We start from the raw sequence: 14,155 nt of genomic DNA, 5'->3' as shown, positions 1-14,155 counted from the left end.
ACAAATTCGTGTTTGGCCTCTCATTCGGTCCTTTGTCATGCAGTTCTTTTGTAAATATTTTTCTTTTCGTGTGTAGTTTAGTATGGTAATGAGACGACCGTGCATGGCGTCTGTTTGGGCATAGCCTTACCGGATCAACGTACAAGTGACAGTCTGGGGTAAGATTTCGGTGTCGGATATCGACAAGGTCTGGCCGAAAACACGGCGCCTCATTTCAGCGGAGTGTTTTCTATCCTCGTTACCATGGTAACTGCCTATATTTTGGTGGCCAAGTTTGATAGATTAAACTCACGTGGACAGTGGAGGGAACCTAACACGCCTGCGCGGCTGTGTACAAGGAAACTCTCACCCAAGTGAAGTAACCGCCGAGTGGTAAACAAACATGGTACTGGAGGGGGAAGCGGTATCCGCGTCGATGGCAGAGATGCAACTTGACATGACGGCACTCGCTACAGAAGTCAAGGGAAGTGTAACCAAAGACAGCACTGAGCAAGTAGACAAGTACGCTTCTTTGTAAATATTTTCGAAAAGATATACGTATGTATCTGTGCTTTGTTGTTTTTCGTATGATTATTTTATATCGCCTGTACGATCCCAATCTTTGCCCCATTCCAACTACACGTGCCTTAACCCTGTATACATATACACAGGTACCCTCTAAACGCCCAACCCTCATCTGTGAACTATCAGCATGCCATTCCACTATTAAGTACGTTGTAAAATAGTAATGAGGCAGTCTGATTTAAAAGGCATATACTTGGATAAGTACCGGTAATTATAGGTATATATACGTGCCTATCTATATCAGCTGTGCCGAATTTCGCGTCCATGTATATGGGTTGGGTATCAGTGTTCTCGTAGATTCTGGCACCATCGTTACTGCGGTTGACGGGCTGCCTATTTATAGAAGGTTAGGCCAGGGTGGTGTAGCCGTTGGGTACAGCGTTACACATATACAGAGCCGTGTATTGTATGCGGCCACAATCATGTCACGTAGGGGACCGGACACACGTGATCTGTGGCGACAGCTTTTTGTCAGCTGTTGCGTTGATTAGTTATGTATGCATTATCGATAATCTGGAATTCTTCCGCGCCGAGACTTTAGCGCCTTTGACTAACGCCAGACTGTTTATTTACACAGCGATAAAACTTTGGGTTCTACAGCCAGTTACAAAGCTGCAAAGATAGATATACTTAGTGTTGGTAACATGTACGTAGAGGCTCTATAAATCTACTTTACGTCTTAATTTTGAAGTATTAAAATGACGTGAGAGGTGTTTGTAACATGTACGTTAAATCTACTTTAAATCTTAGTATTGCAGTATTAAATGACGTGAGAAACATTTAATGATAGCCGGTAAATCGATACGGATACGTGGGGCCATAATGAAACTTTATGTCACTGAATTCTTTGAGACAACGTAGGTGAAGAGCGTCGAAGAGATTGCTTATTTATGCACTCTTACCAGTATGCCTAGAACCACATGGCACTGCTAATTACAGGCCCTTCCTTGGTTCTTATAGCATACATGTACGCCGGAAAGTAGCGAATGTTCTCCTGTCAGTGTACTGTGATTTGGGTGAGGATAATGCCTGCTATTTTCAGGGACGTCAGTATGTCTGATTTAGCCAAATTGGTGTTACTGGTCACATATACATGTATAATACCAGCGGTCATCTAACGCAACTTGACATTTGCCTTAATCAGATTTGCAGGCCTATAATCATTCAGTCTGTTCATAGCGAGGCTTAATTCATTTACTTATTTGCTTGTTCTGTTGGCTAGATGTATGGGTATGCAAGTTATTCGCAAACTTTCTGACGTGTAGCATGTACGTCAGATTAGTGAATATCATTTTGTGAAATTCGTGTAAAACCACATGAGGGTACTACCGACTGGTTACTGAACTCGATGCCACGAAAATGATGGATCCATTGGAATTTTTCTTGCTAATCGAGAATGATATCGAACCTATGTCTCGATTACCCAGTAACTGAAAGACACGCATCTTATAACCACGGAGCCTCGTTCCGCTCCCATAACGAAACAGAAGCTGTACAGCAATGAATACATTCCCAGGGATATACGGCCACTTGACGATACTATCCCAGTCAGGCTTGTGTTCTAGTTTTTCTTGGCAGTGCATGCGTAAACTGTGGCGTTCAGAACGGCCATGACTTGGACACGAAGTAATTAGCGCACTACTAACATATATATATCATGTTACATTCTAACACGTCTCGTGAGCAACGAGTTTCCTGGTTTTTACAACAAAAGATAAGGATAAGGATCCTCACAGCCCTAACAACAAGTGTGCATCAACTCCTTAAGAAAGTAAGTCCCACGGTGAATCGCAGATCTAGGCCTATGCCATACAAACCAGGGATGAATATCCCACAATCGTATCCCAGGCGATAGTCGCAAAACTCAGTTCCAAAACAAACTAAAACATCACTTCCCAAGAAATGTGTGAGAAATAATAATACACACAGTAAAAAAAGCTAGAGACATGCATGGAAAAAGAAACCATCGCGGTTTCCAGTGATGCTAGGAAGACATAGATACTCTAGACATGATAGGCATATCAAATTTCAAACTCGTAGTCCGTGAATAATTTCAAGGTCGAATCCGAATATTGATCTTAGCCGTGCGCATTGATTGCTACTGTTCATAAAAAACACCCTGCTGTATCAATAAACGGGGATGCTTATACATTCCCTAGCGCCGGATTAGGCGTAATTACAATGTAGATACAACTGTGTATGAGACAGATCGCCGAAAATCCGGTACTTTTCTGTCTATATTTGCCCACAAGGGTGTTGTACTCATTATAGAATGAACGAAATCCTTGACACACAAGACACTAGTTTTAGAAGTGATAACGTATGTAATCAATATCATTAAGACGTACAGAAAAGAGAGAAAAAAAAGATCAGCGACGACAATGTGATATTTGGCAAGTAAATGCATAAAGAGTAGCAAACTTACACGCCCACTAGTACCATGGCTTAAGCAGAAGTAGGTAAGAAAGAAGGTAGTGATGTTAATTGCAATTTATTAGACGTCACTAGTTTAGAGTTACTGCAAAAAAGTCCGACATTCGTGTACCGCTAGTAGACCATCGTAGGAATTTCCACTAGAACCTAAAGCAACAGTTCCCAAGGCAACATGTTTAGAAATAATTCTATAAATAGTACAAACAAAGCTGGTAAGATGTAAAAGAGAAGCAATCGTCAGCTTTTAAATGATTCAGCCAAGATAGTGGTCAATCCAAGGATGATATCCAATTTCAAACTGGTAGTCGGTGAAGAGTTTCCAGGTCAAATACTAATATAGGTAGGCTAATCGCTCAGTCGAGCTTTGATTCCCGTTATTCATAAAAGCGCCATGCTGATGCAATATTCATGGATGCTGATACAGCCTCTAGTCCAAGGTTAGGCAGAATTAGATAGTAACAAATGTCATAGATCGCTAGGAATCTTGACTGATGTGTCCAAATTTGAGAGTATTTTACTCACTGCGGAATATAAGGCACGTAACTTAGGCCTTTTGATGGAGCCTGCATGACACACATTTCTTGAATCTGTAACTTGTTTTAGTCCAGTGCACAATTTCTTGCCCTGCTCGTACAGTCAGATGACTGCTGCAGGATGTCATGAACTCATGCGTTGTAATAGATATTCGTATACCAGCCCTCAACCAAAATAGAGGTTCTGGGTCAATAATCGCAACCCTAATCCCACTATAAACGCTCTGTGAAATTTTAGCAGGTTCAAATCCAATCCTTGCTGGTTAGTTATGGTATATACAGGCAATATGATTTGGAGGCTAACTTAAGAATGGATGTAAAATATTGGTGTCTGGAAACAGACCGCACCAGTGATGTAATACATGCGTCGAAACAGACATTCGTATACCAGTCGTCAACCAGTATGGACCGTTCCATGTCAATAATGGCAAAGCTAATTTCCAAAACGACGTTTCACACAAACTATCGGCTAAAAAAGTATATAAAGTACGAAAATAGGACGGAATGATGCAAAGAGAAGCAGTCAACAGTTTTCGATGATGTTGGAAAGACACAGGGTATGCTGTAGGCGAATGAGTGAAATCAGTATTCAACTCGTGGTGGTATGTAAGTTTTCGGTCGTAAATTTGTGTCTCAGTTGTGCTTCGATTGCAACTGTTTATATATCCAACCTGGCGATCTAATTAAAAACGATGAATATACAGCCCTAGTATCTGGTTAAGCAGAATTCAACGCGATGAATACTCATCCCCTACCCTCCGGTTAAGCGGAATTCGACACAATTATGAAGCCGACGACCAATGATTCTGGGCATTCCATCCATATTTACTTACAAGAGAATCATGCTCATTGTAAAACTTAGCAAGCTTAGAGTGAAAGCTTTTGCTGGAATAGGCTTAACGCACTAGTTTTACAGTAATAACTTGTGACGTTGATTGAAACTTCACATAACACACAGGATCTAACAAATGCCACAAGGTGAGGTATGTACACGCCAGCCATATTCAGGAAGACCCTTCGGGGTATTGCTCTCCAAGTTGTGATCATTTTCAATGTCTAGATTGCAAGTATCCTTCTTGTCGTAAAGTCTGCGAGAGATGAACCCGTACTGGTCTTTTTACCTAATTCTCCTTAAGCTATGGTGCTAGGGGGCGTTTAAATTGCTAGTATTTACAGGAACAGTTAGAATAAAATCCTGACTGAGGTAAACTAATAGGAGACCGTATTTCACTGGTTACGTGTGGCCATTTACCAGCTATTACACCGTCGTCGATGCTCTGATTTTACTGTCTATCCCGTACGTCTATTGCACTGTCGTCGATGCTCTGGTTTTGCTCTCTATAATGTACGTCTGTAATCATATTTATACAAGTATAGGCCCAGATAAGATACACTGTCTGGAGAGTCTATTGTTTCCTTTAAATCCAGCGAGATGGATATATATCTTTCATGACTTTTATTATATATGGATTGTTTAAAGCCAGCAGATCATCAGTATAACCAATTAGTGAATGAGAAAGATCGTAAGTCCCATACCAAATCGCTGCTTTGGACTAAATCTTTCCACAATGCCCTGACAAGTCAGGGGACAGAAGGCGGATTCCTATAAACCCATTATGAAATCAGGTCGCGGTGTCAACGCCAATACTTGTTACTTAGTGCGTGGAGGTAAGACAGGTACTTGACAGTAACGTGGTTTTCCGTGGGTTCTATACCCGGTCATCTGCATCCATAAACCCCACAAATCTTCTGCAAGACTCTTTCATGGAGCATCCATGACCATGGAATTCCAGTTGCTTGAACCTACCAAGACCATATTGTTTTCCCTTTTCATGAACCTTCCAGGACCATATTGTTTTCCCTTTTCATGAACCTTCCAGGACCATATTGTTTTCCCTTTTCATGAACCTTCCAGGACCATATTGTTTTCCCTTTTCATGAACCTTCCAAGACCATATTGTTTTCCCTTTTCATGAACCTTCCAGGACCATATTGTTTTCCCTTTTCATGAACCTTTCAGGACCATATTGTTTTCCCTTTTCATGAACCTTCCAGGACCAAATTGTTTTCCCTTTTCATGAACCTTCCAGGACCATATTGTTTTCCCTTTTCATGTACCTACCAAGACCATATTGTTTTCCCTTTTCATGAATCTTTCAGGATCTAAATGCTATAATGGGGCAGATTTAAACACTATGGCACTGTTCATAGCGTATATCAGGAATATTAAGCAGAATTAAGTGAAACATGCAGAGCTGTTAATTGAAATTTGTGAGACGTCGCTGGTCGAGAATTACACAAAATGCTATATTGGGGCAGATTTAAACACTATGGCACTGTTCATAGCGTATATCAGGAATATTAAGCAGAATTAAGTGAAACAAACAGAGCTGTTAATTGAAATTTGTGAGACGTCGCTGGTCGAGAATTACTCAAACTGCTCTGTTGTCATCACATTTACAAGCATGTACAATGGCCGGACCTCGGGAATGTTTAGTCCGTCAGGAGAATTCTGGTTTAGTCAGAAATATAATATTAAATTAAATATTACTGCCTACTGTCAATTTACCTCAGTACAGGTTTTATTCTAACTGTAATTCATCAAATCAGCGAAAACAATTTAAAATGGAGGTTTGAATAATGCTGGTTTCGTCCAGCGTGCATTTCATGTCAAATGCAGTGAAACTCTCTTTAGCTGCGTTGTCCAAAGCGTAACCGTTTCTCCTGTTCTTTGATTAAGACCTCAGTACAAAACTGTTTTGCCTTATTACATTAAGAAGGCTGAGGTGAGGATAAGTTCGATCGCAGCAAATAATATTGCCAAGGTCTGATAAACCCGTGTATAGATCGCACATACGTGAGTCGGACGCATTAATATCTGTTATCTGTTTTCATAGATTAACGCCAAATCCATGTTCTCCCAGCGAAAAAATGGCACGCTTGAGCACTTCCTAAAACTCACTGGCAGGAATTTTTTTGTTTTTTTTTTTTGGTCTGCAATCTGGATTTTGACTTAAATAGACTTAAATGTTTCCTCTACATTATGTATGTTACAGCCGCAAAAGATATGTGTCAATAAAGTGTCCTAAGAGACTGTTTTGCTTTATCTGGCAGAGTATTACTGGCCTAGCTTTACTCCCAGCCTCACATATCTGTATAAGGGAGGTTATGGTTGCCTCCGCGGGGCTCAGTGATTAGCCTGCTACCAGTTACCCAACTCTTCCTGTTTGTGCCGAATTGGTGACAGGAAGCGGTCGGGGATGTTTGTTGAAGACCACTTGTCTTCGGACAATATTGTGTACTTATCTGTACATTTCCTATGAGAAAGATCCCCCAGGGTTTACACCTGGGCTCTCCGGTTTCCCCGACGCATAATACTGTCCGCCACCGAACAAGTGAAATATTCTTGGCGCTAGACCACAATCTGATAGATAAATAAAAATTTATTTTTATTTATCTTTAAAATTATTTAAAAAATAAATAAAAAGATTAAAAGCACAGAATGGACTTCCTGAATGAGTTATAGGCCAGGCCACAGTTTTATGCCTGTCATAATCTCGCAGCACTGCCTGTATAGAGGACAATGACCTGTAGACCGTTAGATCTGGCCTTTGCTCTACACACAGGCCCTGTACCGGTATACGCACTTCTTACTATCGAATTTCACGTGGTTTAATGCGCCTCTGTAAATGTAGTCATGTGTTTGAATGTGACTTGTTTGTAAATAATAAGTTTTCTAAGTGTGATTAGTGCCTGGGATCGCTACCATATCTGCTTGACAGTATTGATTACTGATGACTGCTGCTATTGTCACTGTAAGTGACCGTGTGTTAGATGCATGCTCTTTTGCCCGTGTTAAAAGCTTTGCATTACATGGTTGTTTTTTATATCGGTCACATTTTTTGTTTAACTATTTGGTTGCAGTTTAACTGCAGTTTTATTGGTCAGGGACCTACACGCATAAGCCTGTCTGTGGTTTGTTATTTATATACATTTGGCATCCCCTGTTTCACCTGAGCTATAAGTCGGGAGGTTTGTCACGTGCCTGTCCAAGGGCGATGGTTTACTCTTGGCACGTCTGTTTCCTACACCCATAAATTCATTGCTGAATAGCTCCTTAACCACCACTCAAATAAATAAATAATAATAAAAATAACACATTTAAAATATTTACTTTGAAACCATATTGGCTTTCCTGATTTTACAGCGGTACACCAGACTTTAACAATTATTATCCGCGGTTAATACACTTAGCGGTGCATAGCATATTCCCCGTATAATATATACTAGAAAATTGACTGCGTTTTTATTGCGTTTTCTAAAACTAGTTTATCAACTATGTCCGAGTTGCTGTTATTGATGAAAAGCTGACAGAATCTGCTTATATCTATTTTCTTCACGGACAAATTCATTATTCTTGCCGCAAATTCAAAAAGGAAGAATCAAAAGTAAAATTTTCAAAGCTCTATTTATTTAAATGGAACAAATGCTAAGATGTCCTAATACAACAAATTATAAAATTATATTACCAGAAATCTATAGTTGACCCTACAGAAATGCCCAATTGTTCTTTGCTCGCACCCCTGTTAGGAAATTACAGATAGACAATGCACATACGGTAACAGAAGCTGTTCAACGGTAACACGTTGGTCCCTGTTGACACTCGAGATTATGTGTCCGATACGGCAGTTATAGCTTGCCTCTGTTGTGGAGTTTGTCTGGTTCTTCTTGATGTGGAGGGATATGAGATAATTCAACCTTAAATCTTAAAGTACACAATGCCGGTCTTATCATAATCTACTATAAAAGGAGTTGCAAACCTTGAATACACTTTTGAATCAGTTTCCATGCATCCAGGACAAAAGCCCCGATGAACAAAAGCCCCGCTGGACAAAAGCCCCGCTGGACAAAAGTCCCAGCTGACAAAAGCCCCGGCGAACAAAGCCTCGGCGGACAAAACAAAACCCGCAGACAAGAACCCCGCGGACAAAACTCCCGGCGGACAAAAACCGCCGAAAGTCCAAAACACATGATGTTAAATATTTGTTGAAGGGAATTTATATGGTGTGACTTCATCTGCCATCTGCAAATTTGTCATCAAAATGTATCCGTATGGCCCACTCGGATTCAACACGCATCCCTATCGGGCACTCGGGTTTAGCAGCTCTCCTCTTTTAAATGCTGTACACATACGTTTTAAAAACAGTTTGGCAAAAACTGACTTTCTCTGATGTCAAAATAATACAATTATCGAATGTTTTTGTCAAGCAATTATTAGTTTATTCTCCGAAGCATCTACCACTATAATCAATTTCATTGGTTGAAATTTGTCACCATGGTAGACAGGTTATAGCGTACTATGATTCACAGTATGATCTCGCGGCTGTCATAACGTATGCATTTTGAGTTGGTTTACACGCATTGTATGCAATTTTATGCGTATGCTACAACAGATATATTTTAAAATATAGATAATTTAGACATTAAAACCAAATCAAGGTTTCTCGAAGCTATCAACGCATGTCTATCAACGTATACCCTTAATACTGATCGAGGGGTTTATGTCCACTGGAGTTTTTGTCCGCGGAGATTTTGACTGCGGGGCTTTTGACCGCGGGACCGCCTATTTGTGTCTTCGGAATGGCGTTGCAGTGAGGCAGCACTATTCAACACATTGTCATTGACACCAGACACCTGAGCGGTAACACTTGGACCATCGAGAGAGGGTCGATTTAACCAGAAGGTAACTTTATATCATTAACAAGCGAACAAACAAACATGTAAACTCCAGGTTTCTGGGAAGAATCATGCTGCCCTGTCTATGAGGCATACATATTTTGATAAAGCTCGCTACATATGCCTTTAAGCTGTCAACGCGTATAAACCGATAAGCTTTTCGTTATTCTTTTGTCTAGCTCTTGCGGTAGAGTGTGAAGTCTCATGATTGTTCAGAGACAACCGCAATTTATGAATGAGTTTACCTGTAATTAGTTTTTATACCTGTCGAGGTTTTGTGGTAAACCTTTGGAGTGTGATGAAGGTGTCGATGGCCTCGAGATACCCGTTAACTTTTTAAGCGCCTTATAATTTGTGGGTGAAGTGCCGAGAGTGGGTATGATAACTTAGGTCGGCTTAGTGTGACATGATGTACTCCGAGCTGCCCTGCTCTACCTGCTCCATTTACACGGCCCGATGCTCAAGGGAACACCGGTTCTGTAATCACTCAACCGTGTCCACGTATACGCGCATGTCCGTGACAGCCACATGTAGGCTATATACCGAACACAGTTTCGTGCTACTTACATCACAGACGCTGTGGTTTCTGTCTGTGTAATTAGTCCAGACGCTGTCACAATGAGCTGTCGCAACACGCGCTTGACAGGCTGGACAAGACCGTGGTCGCGGCTGTTTACTTGCCGCTGTGACAAATGCCGTAAACACGACAGTTCCAAGCACAGGAAATCGCGACGCCAAAGTTTACTGTCGAGAAAAAGTTCCACGAAGTCCCAAAGCAGTGAGCACGATGCATACATGAGGTAAGCCTGGCAACGTCCTAACTTTATTACCACGTCTTTGCTAATAGCGGGGCCCCTGCGTTTGTGTAGGCTTCCACAAATTTGTAAGCACACTGGACATAACAGTTTACAAGTGTGCTAATACACATGCCTTTGCTATAAGCAGGTCACACGACTCTAAAGCCGCGAGAACTCTGGATAAGGCATAGACAATCGTGCTCCATGTAAACTTTTCCGTAGTATTCAACATACATCTTCACTCGCTTGATATACAGCGCATTAAACGAGGCGGGTCCAGTCACACGTCTGCATACATAAGTTGTCAGCTGTAATGTATATAGTCAGTCAGTGTGGTTCCTAAATACATGTGTTAAACTCCGCTAGAAAGAATGGCCTCGGGAGTCGTATTGTGTTCAATATGATAGCAACGTTAGTTGGACATACAAAGAGTTGCGATCAAAACTCAACTGAAATGCATATATTTGTTCTATACGCGTAAAATAATAAACTAACATGGTTCACGATTTGAGATATGCTGGTTAAATTTACGCGCCTAGAACATTGGTACTGCCTTTCTAGTGCCCCGGAAAACGGATGACCAACCCTGTTTAAAGAACTCAGTGATATCTTACTTTACACACCTCCTTACTGCTTGGTTAGTTTGTGCTGAACGTTGTTCCGGAAATTGGTCTTGCGGTTATTGACCTTGAACGGCGGTTATTGTTTACGCTTGGTATACGAATGTCTGTTAGGTTACAGGCACACACCCTACAGTCACTCACGTTACAGGTGTACACGTTACATGCGCACACGTTACTGGCGCATACGTTACAGGCACATACGTTACTGGCGCATACGTTGCTGGCGCATACGTTACTGGCGCATACGTTACAAGCGCACACGTTACATGCGCACTCGTTAGACTTCCCTAGATGAATTTGTTTGCCCTGAGCCGTTATTTATGAGTTTATCTTCCCAACACCGTTATGCACACTTCCGAAGATGAATTTGACTTAGGCCTACTCCGTTAGACACACTTTTCTAGATGACTGTCTGCTTCATCCCATAACATTCACTGCCCTAGGTGAATCTGTCCTACTCCAGTTTACACACTTTCCAAGATGAGTCTGTCTGCTCTACTCCGTTACACACTTCCCGAGATGAACCTGTCTTCTTTATTCCGCTATACACACTTCCTACTCCGTTATATACACTTTCCTAGATGAATCTGTCTGCTCTACTTCGTTACATACACTGTCTTAAAATGAATCTGTCTGCTCTACTCTGTTACACACACTTTCCTAGATGAATCTGTCTGCTCTACTCTGTTACACACACTTCCCCAAATGAATCTGTCTGCTGTATTCAGGATTAAACACTTTTAACTCCGTTAAACCCACTTCCCTAGGTGAATCTGTCTGCTCTACTCTGTTACACACACTTCCCCAAATGAATCTGTCTGCTTTACTCTTGTACAAACGTTTCCCTTGATGAATCTGTCTGCTTTACTCTGTTACACACACTGTCCTAGATGAATTTGTCTGCTCTACTCCGTTACGCACACTGCCCCAAATGAATCTATCTGCTCTACTCTGTTACACACACTTTCCTAGATGAATCTGCCTGCTCTACTCTATTACGAACATTTCCCTTGATGAATCTGTCTGCTTTACTCTGTTACACACACTGTCTAGATGAATCTGTTTGCTCTACTCCGCTACACACACTTCACCAGATGAACATGTCTGCTGTATTCAGCTATACACACTTTCAACTCCGTTACACACACTTCTCTAGATGAATCTGTCTGCTCTACTCCGTTACACACACTTCCATGGATGAATCTGTCTGCTCTGCTCCAATATCAACACTTCCCTTGATGAGTTCGTCATGTGTACCATACATATTGGCTGGACAGAAAACCCTTCGGTCATTGAGCAAGCAAAATTGAGTATAATTCGTGTTTAATGGTACCTAGATTAAGATTAGTGTGGCCGTGGCTGTGATAAATGTGTCTCGGTGTGATGTCCTTATAAACCCAGAATTATGTAATATAGGTCCTCTGTTTTGATAAAACTCTCAAAGCAGACAACAGGTGTGACGTAATACAACACACAGGGCGCGACCAAAACAAATGTGATGTAGCACCTTTAGAGTGCTACATAGTAATTATTTCCTTAATGACGTCACAGCGTACAACATCATGAAATGCTGAACCCCATGTGACGTGGTGTTATCCAATGGGATAAATTTACGTGAGGTATAATAATATGTAATAACATGGGTACAATGCACAGTACAGTATGTGAGGTACAACATATACACAGAATAGTCAGCCAGCTACGTATCATTGAAATGCATATTTACACGCTTAGTGAACATTTATTTATTTATTTATTTACATATGTGAATGACCGATACCATATTCACGTCAGCGGTAGGGGCCTACGTGATATCTTCAAAGATTAAAGTACACTGACCGCTGGATACATCTACACCTGACCAGGTGCACCCTGTGTTATCGTACTGGCTTAGTTATCATCAGTGAACAAGGTCAAATATTTCTAGACAAATATAGATGCAGAAATGTATCTGAGCATGTATATGTATGTTTCCTGGTGTGAATCCGGTTTATAATCCCACGTGGCGATCTGCGGGGTTTCAAGAATGAGTTCAACGGGCTGAACTATTCTGTTGATATAGGACTGTGTGGTTCTGATGAATAGGCTGTTCTGTTATGGCGACACGTATTTGTAAGACAAAAGTTATGTGAATGGAATATTCTATTGAGAGAGGATGGACCGAAGTCGGTGTGTAGAAGAGTTCGATAAATCATATGCTGTGAGTTTATATATGAAGATTATATATGAAAGATTGTCCCATGTTCTATTCGACCGGTCGAGACGACATACGAGACCTTGTTCCATATGGTACAGACTTCAGAACTCATAAGCTATGTGCGTGTAAAACAAAAAACTGGTTTGTTTATTAGATATAAAGACATATCATTATCGCAAGTTAAGGCGATACAATAAAAGTTTAAGGTCATATGCTTGACCTTTTATAAAACACATTATTATTTTCTGCTTTGTCATCTCTAATGCCACGTCATATATAAACCTTATCAAAGGATACTTGAAACAGTTTGGTTTTGTTTCTTAATATGCAGTTTAGCATGTGGCCTAACATATAAAACTACTAACTAAGGTCTCTCAGCTGTCTTTTTGGGCTGTAAAATTGGCTTTTAACTTTGGCTTTCCTTAGAGGCGAGGCATCAACCCGGAAATTAACGTGCCAATAGTGGTGACGTTCCCGGGATATTCATTGATGCCGTGATTTCTTAAAATATTCAATCACTAACGCGTAATATGCATTAAATAAAGAGTTTGTTACTAGATATAAAATATATGTCAGAGATATCTATCTTGCCCTTAAAACTGTGATCATCATTTTATAGTTGCTGTTTTTTTAAAGGTGGAGAAAACATAAAAAAATGACATAAAGTTCAGATGAAAGAGTGCGAAAAGTTATTTCCAAATGGAGTCTTCAATATTTTTTCTGATTTTTCCTTACAAAGAAAAAGACACTTGAATATAATTTTTGTATGGTGAGTATTTGGGTCCACCTTTTGGTATTCATAGTCTTTGTTTAATAATGTCATAAATGAGGATGTAACAGGTTTAATAAATATTTTTGCTCTAAAATTTGTTCTTTTCAGCTAACAAATCTATTAAACCTCAATTTGGATCATATTTATATTTTTAATATGTTCATAACGTTAAATGCATATGTTTCGATATAAACAACAAATTTACATTCAAATAAATTTTAGTAGACAAGCATCACATCCTGTTTAGAACATTATTATGCAACAACGATAAATACCAAACGTTGGTCCCAAATACCCACCATACAAAAATTTTTCTCTTAAAAAAAATGCAAATAAGTTTTGACGCTCTTTCATCTGATTTTGGCATCATTTTTATGTTTTCTCCTTCTTTAAGTGAGCTTTACCACAGCTTCTAGAGTATTCCTGAGCTCACGACCTTTACAGCCGACTCCGGTTTGGTGATAATGTGTTTAAAATCCAAGCACTATTTTAGCGTGTAT

At 40.3% G+C, this 14,155-nt stretch overlaps 1 protein-coding gene across 1 annotated transcript in view; it reads left to right on the top strand.

Annotated features, from left to right (window-relative positions):
• The first annotated feature begins 360 nt into the window (after positions 1-360).
• LOC135463484 (potassium channel subfamily T member 2-like) overlaps positions 361-14,155 on the top strand; it is a 62,177-nt gene continuing 48,382 nt past the window's right edge. The window contains 1 exon segment of the mRNA XM_064740741.1: positions 361-501. Coding sequence (XP_064596811.1) covers positions 383-501 — 119 coding nt within the window. The 5' untranslated portion in view covers positions 361-382.

Source organism: Liolophura sinensis, chromosome 3 (genome assembly GCF_032854445.1).
Source record: "Liolophura sinensis isolate JHLJ2023 chromosome 3, CUHK_Ljap_v2, whole genome shotgun sequence".
In the NCBI taxonomy this organism is placed as follows: domain Eukaryota; kingdom Metazoa; phylum Mollusca; class Polyplacophora; order Chitonida; family Chitonidae; genus Liolophura; species Liolophura sinensis.
Note: the sequence above shows the minus strand (reverse complement) of the source record. Positions and strands in the feature narration are given on the sequence as shown.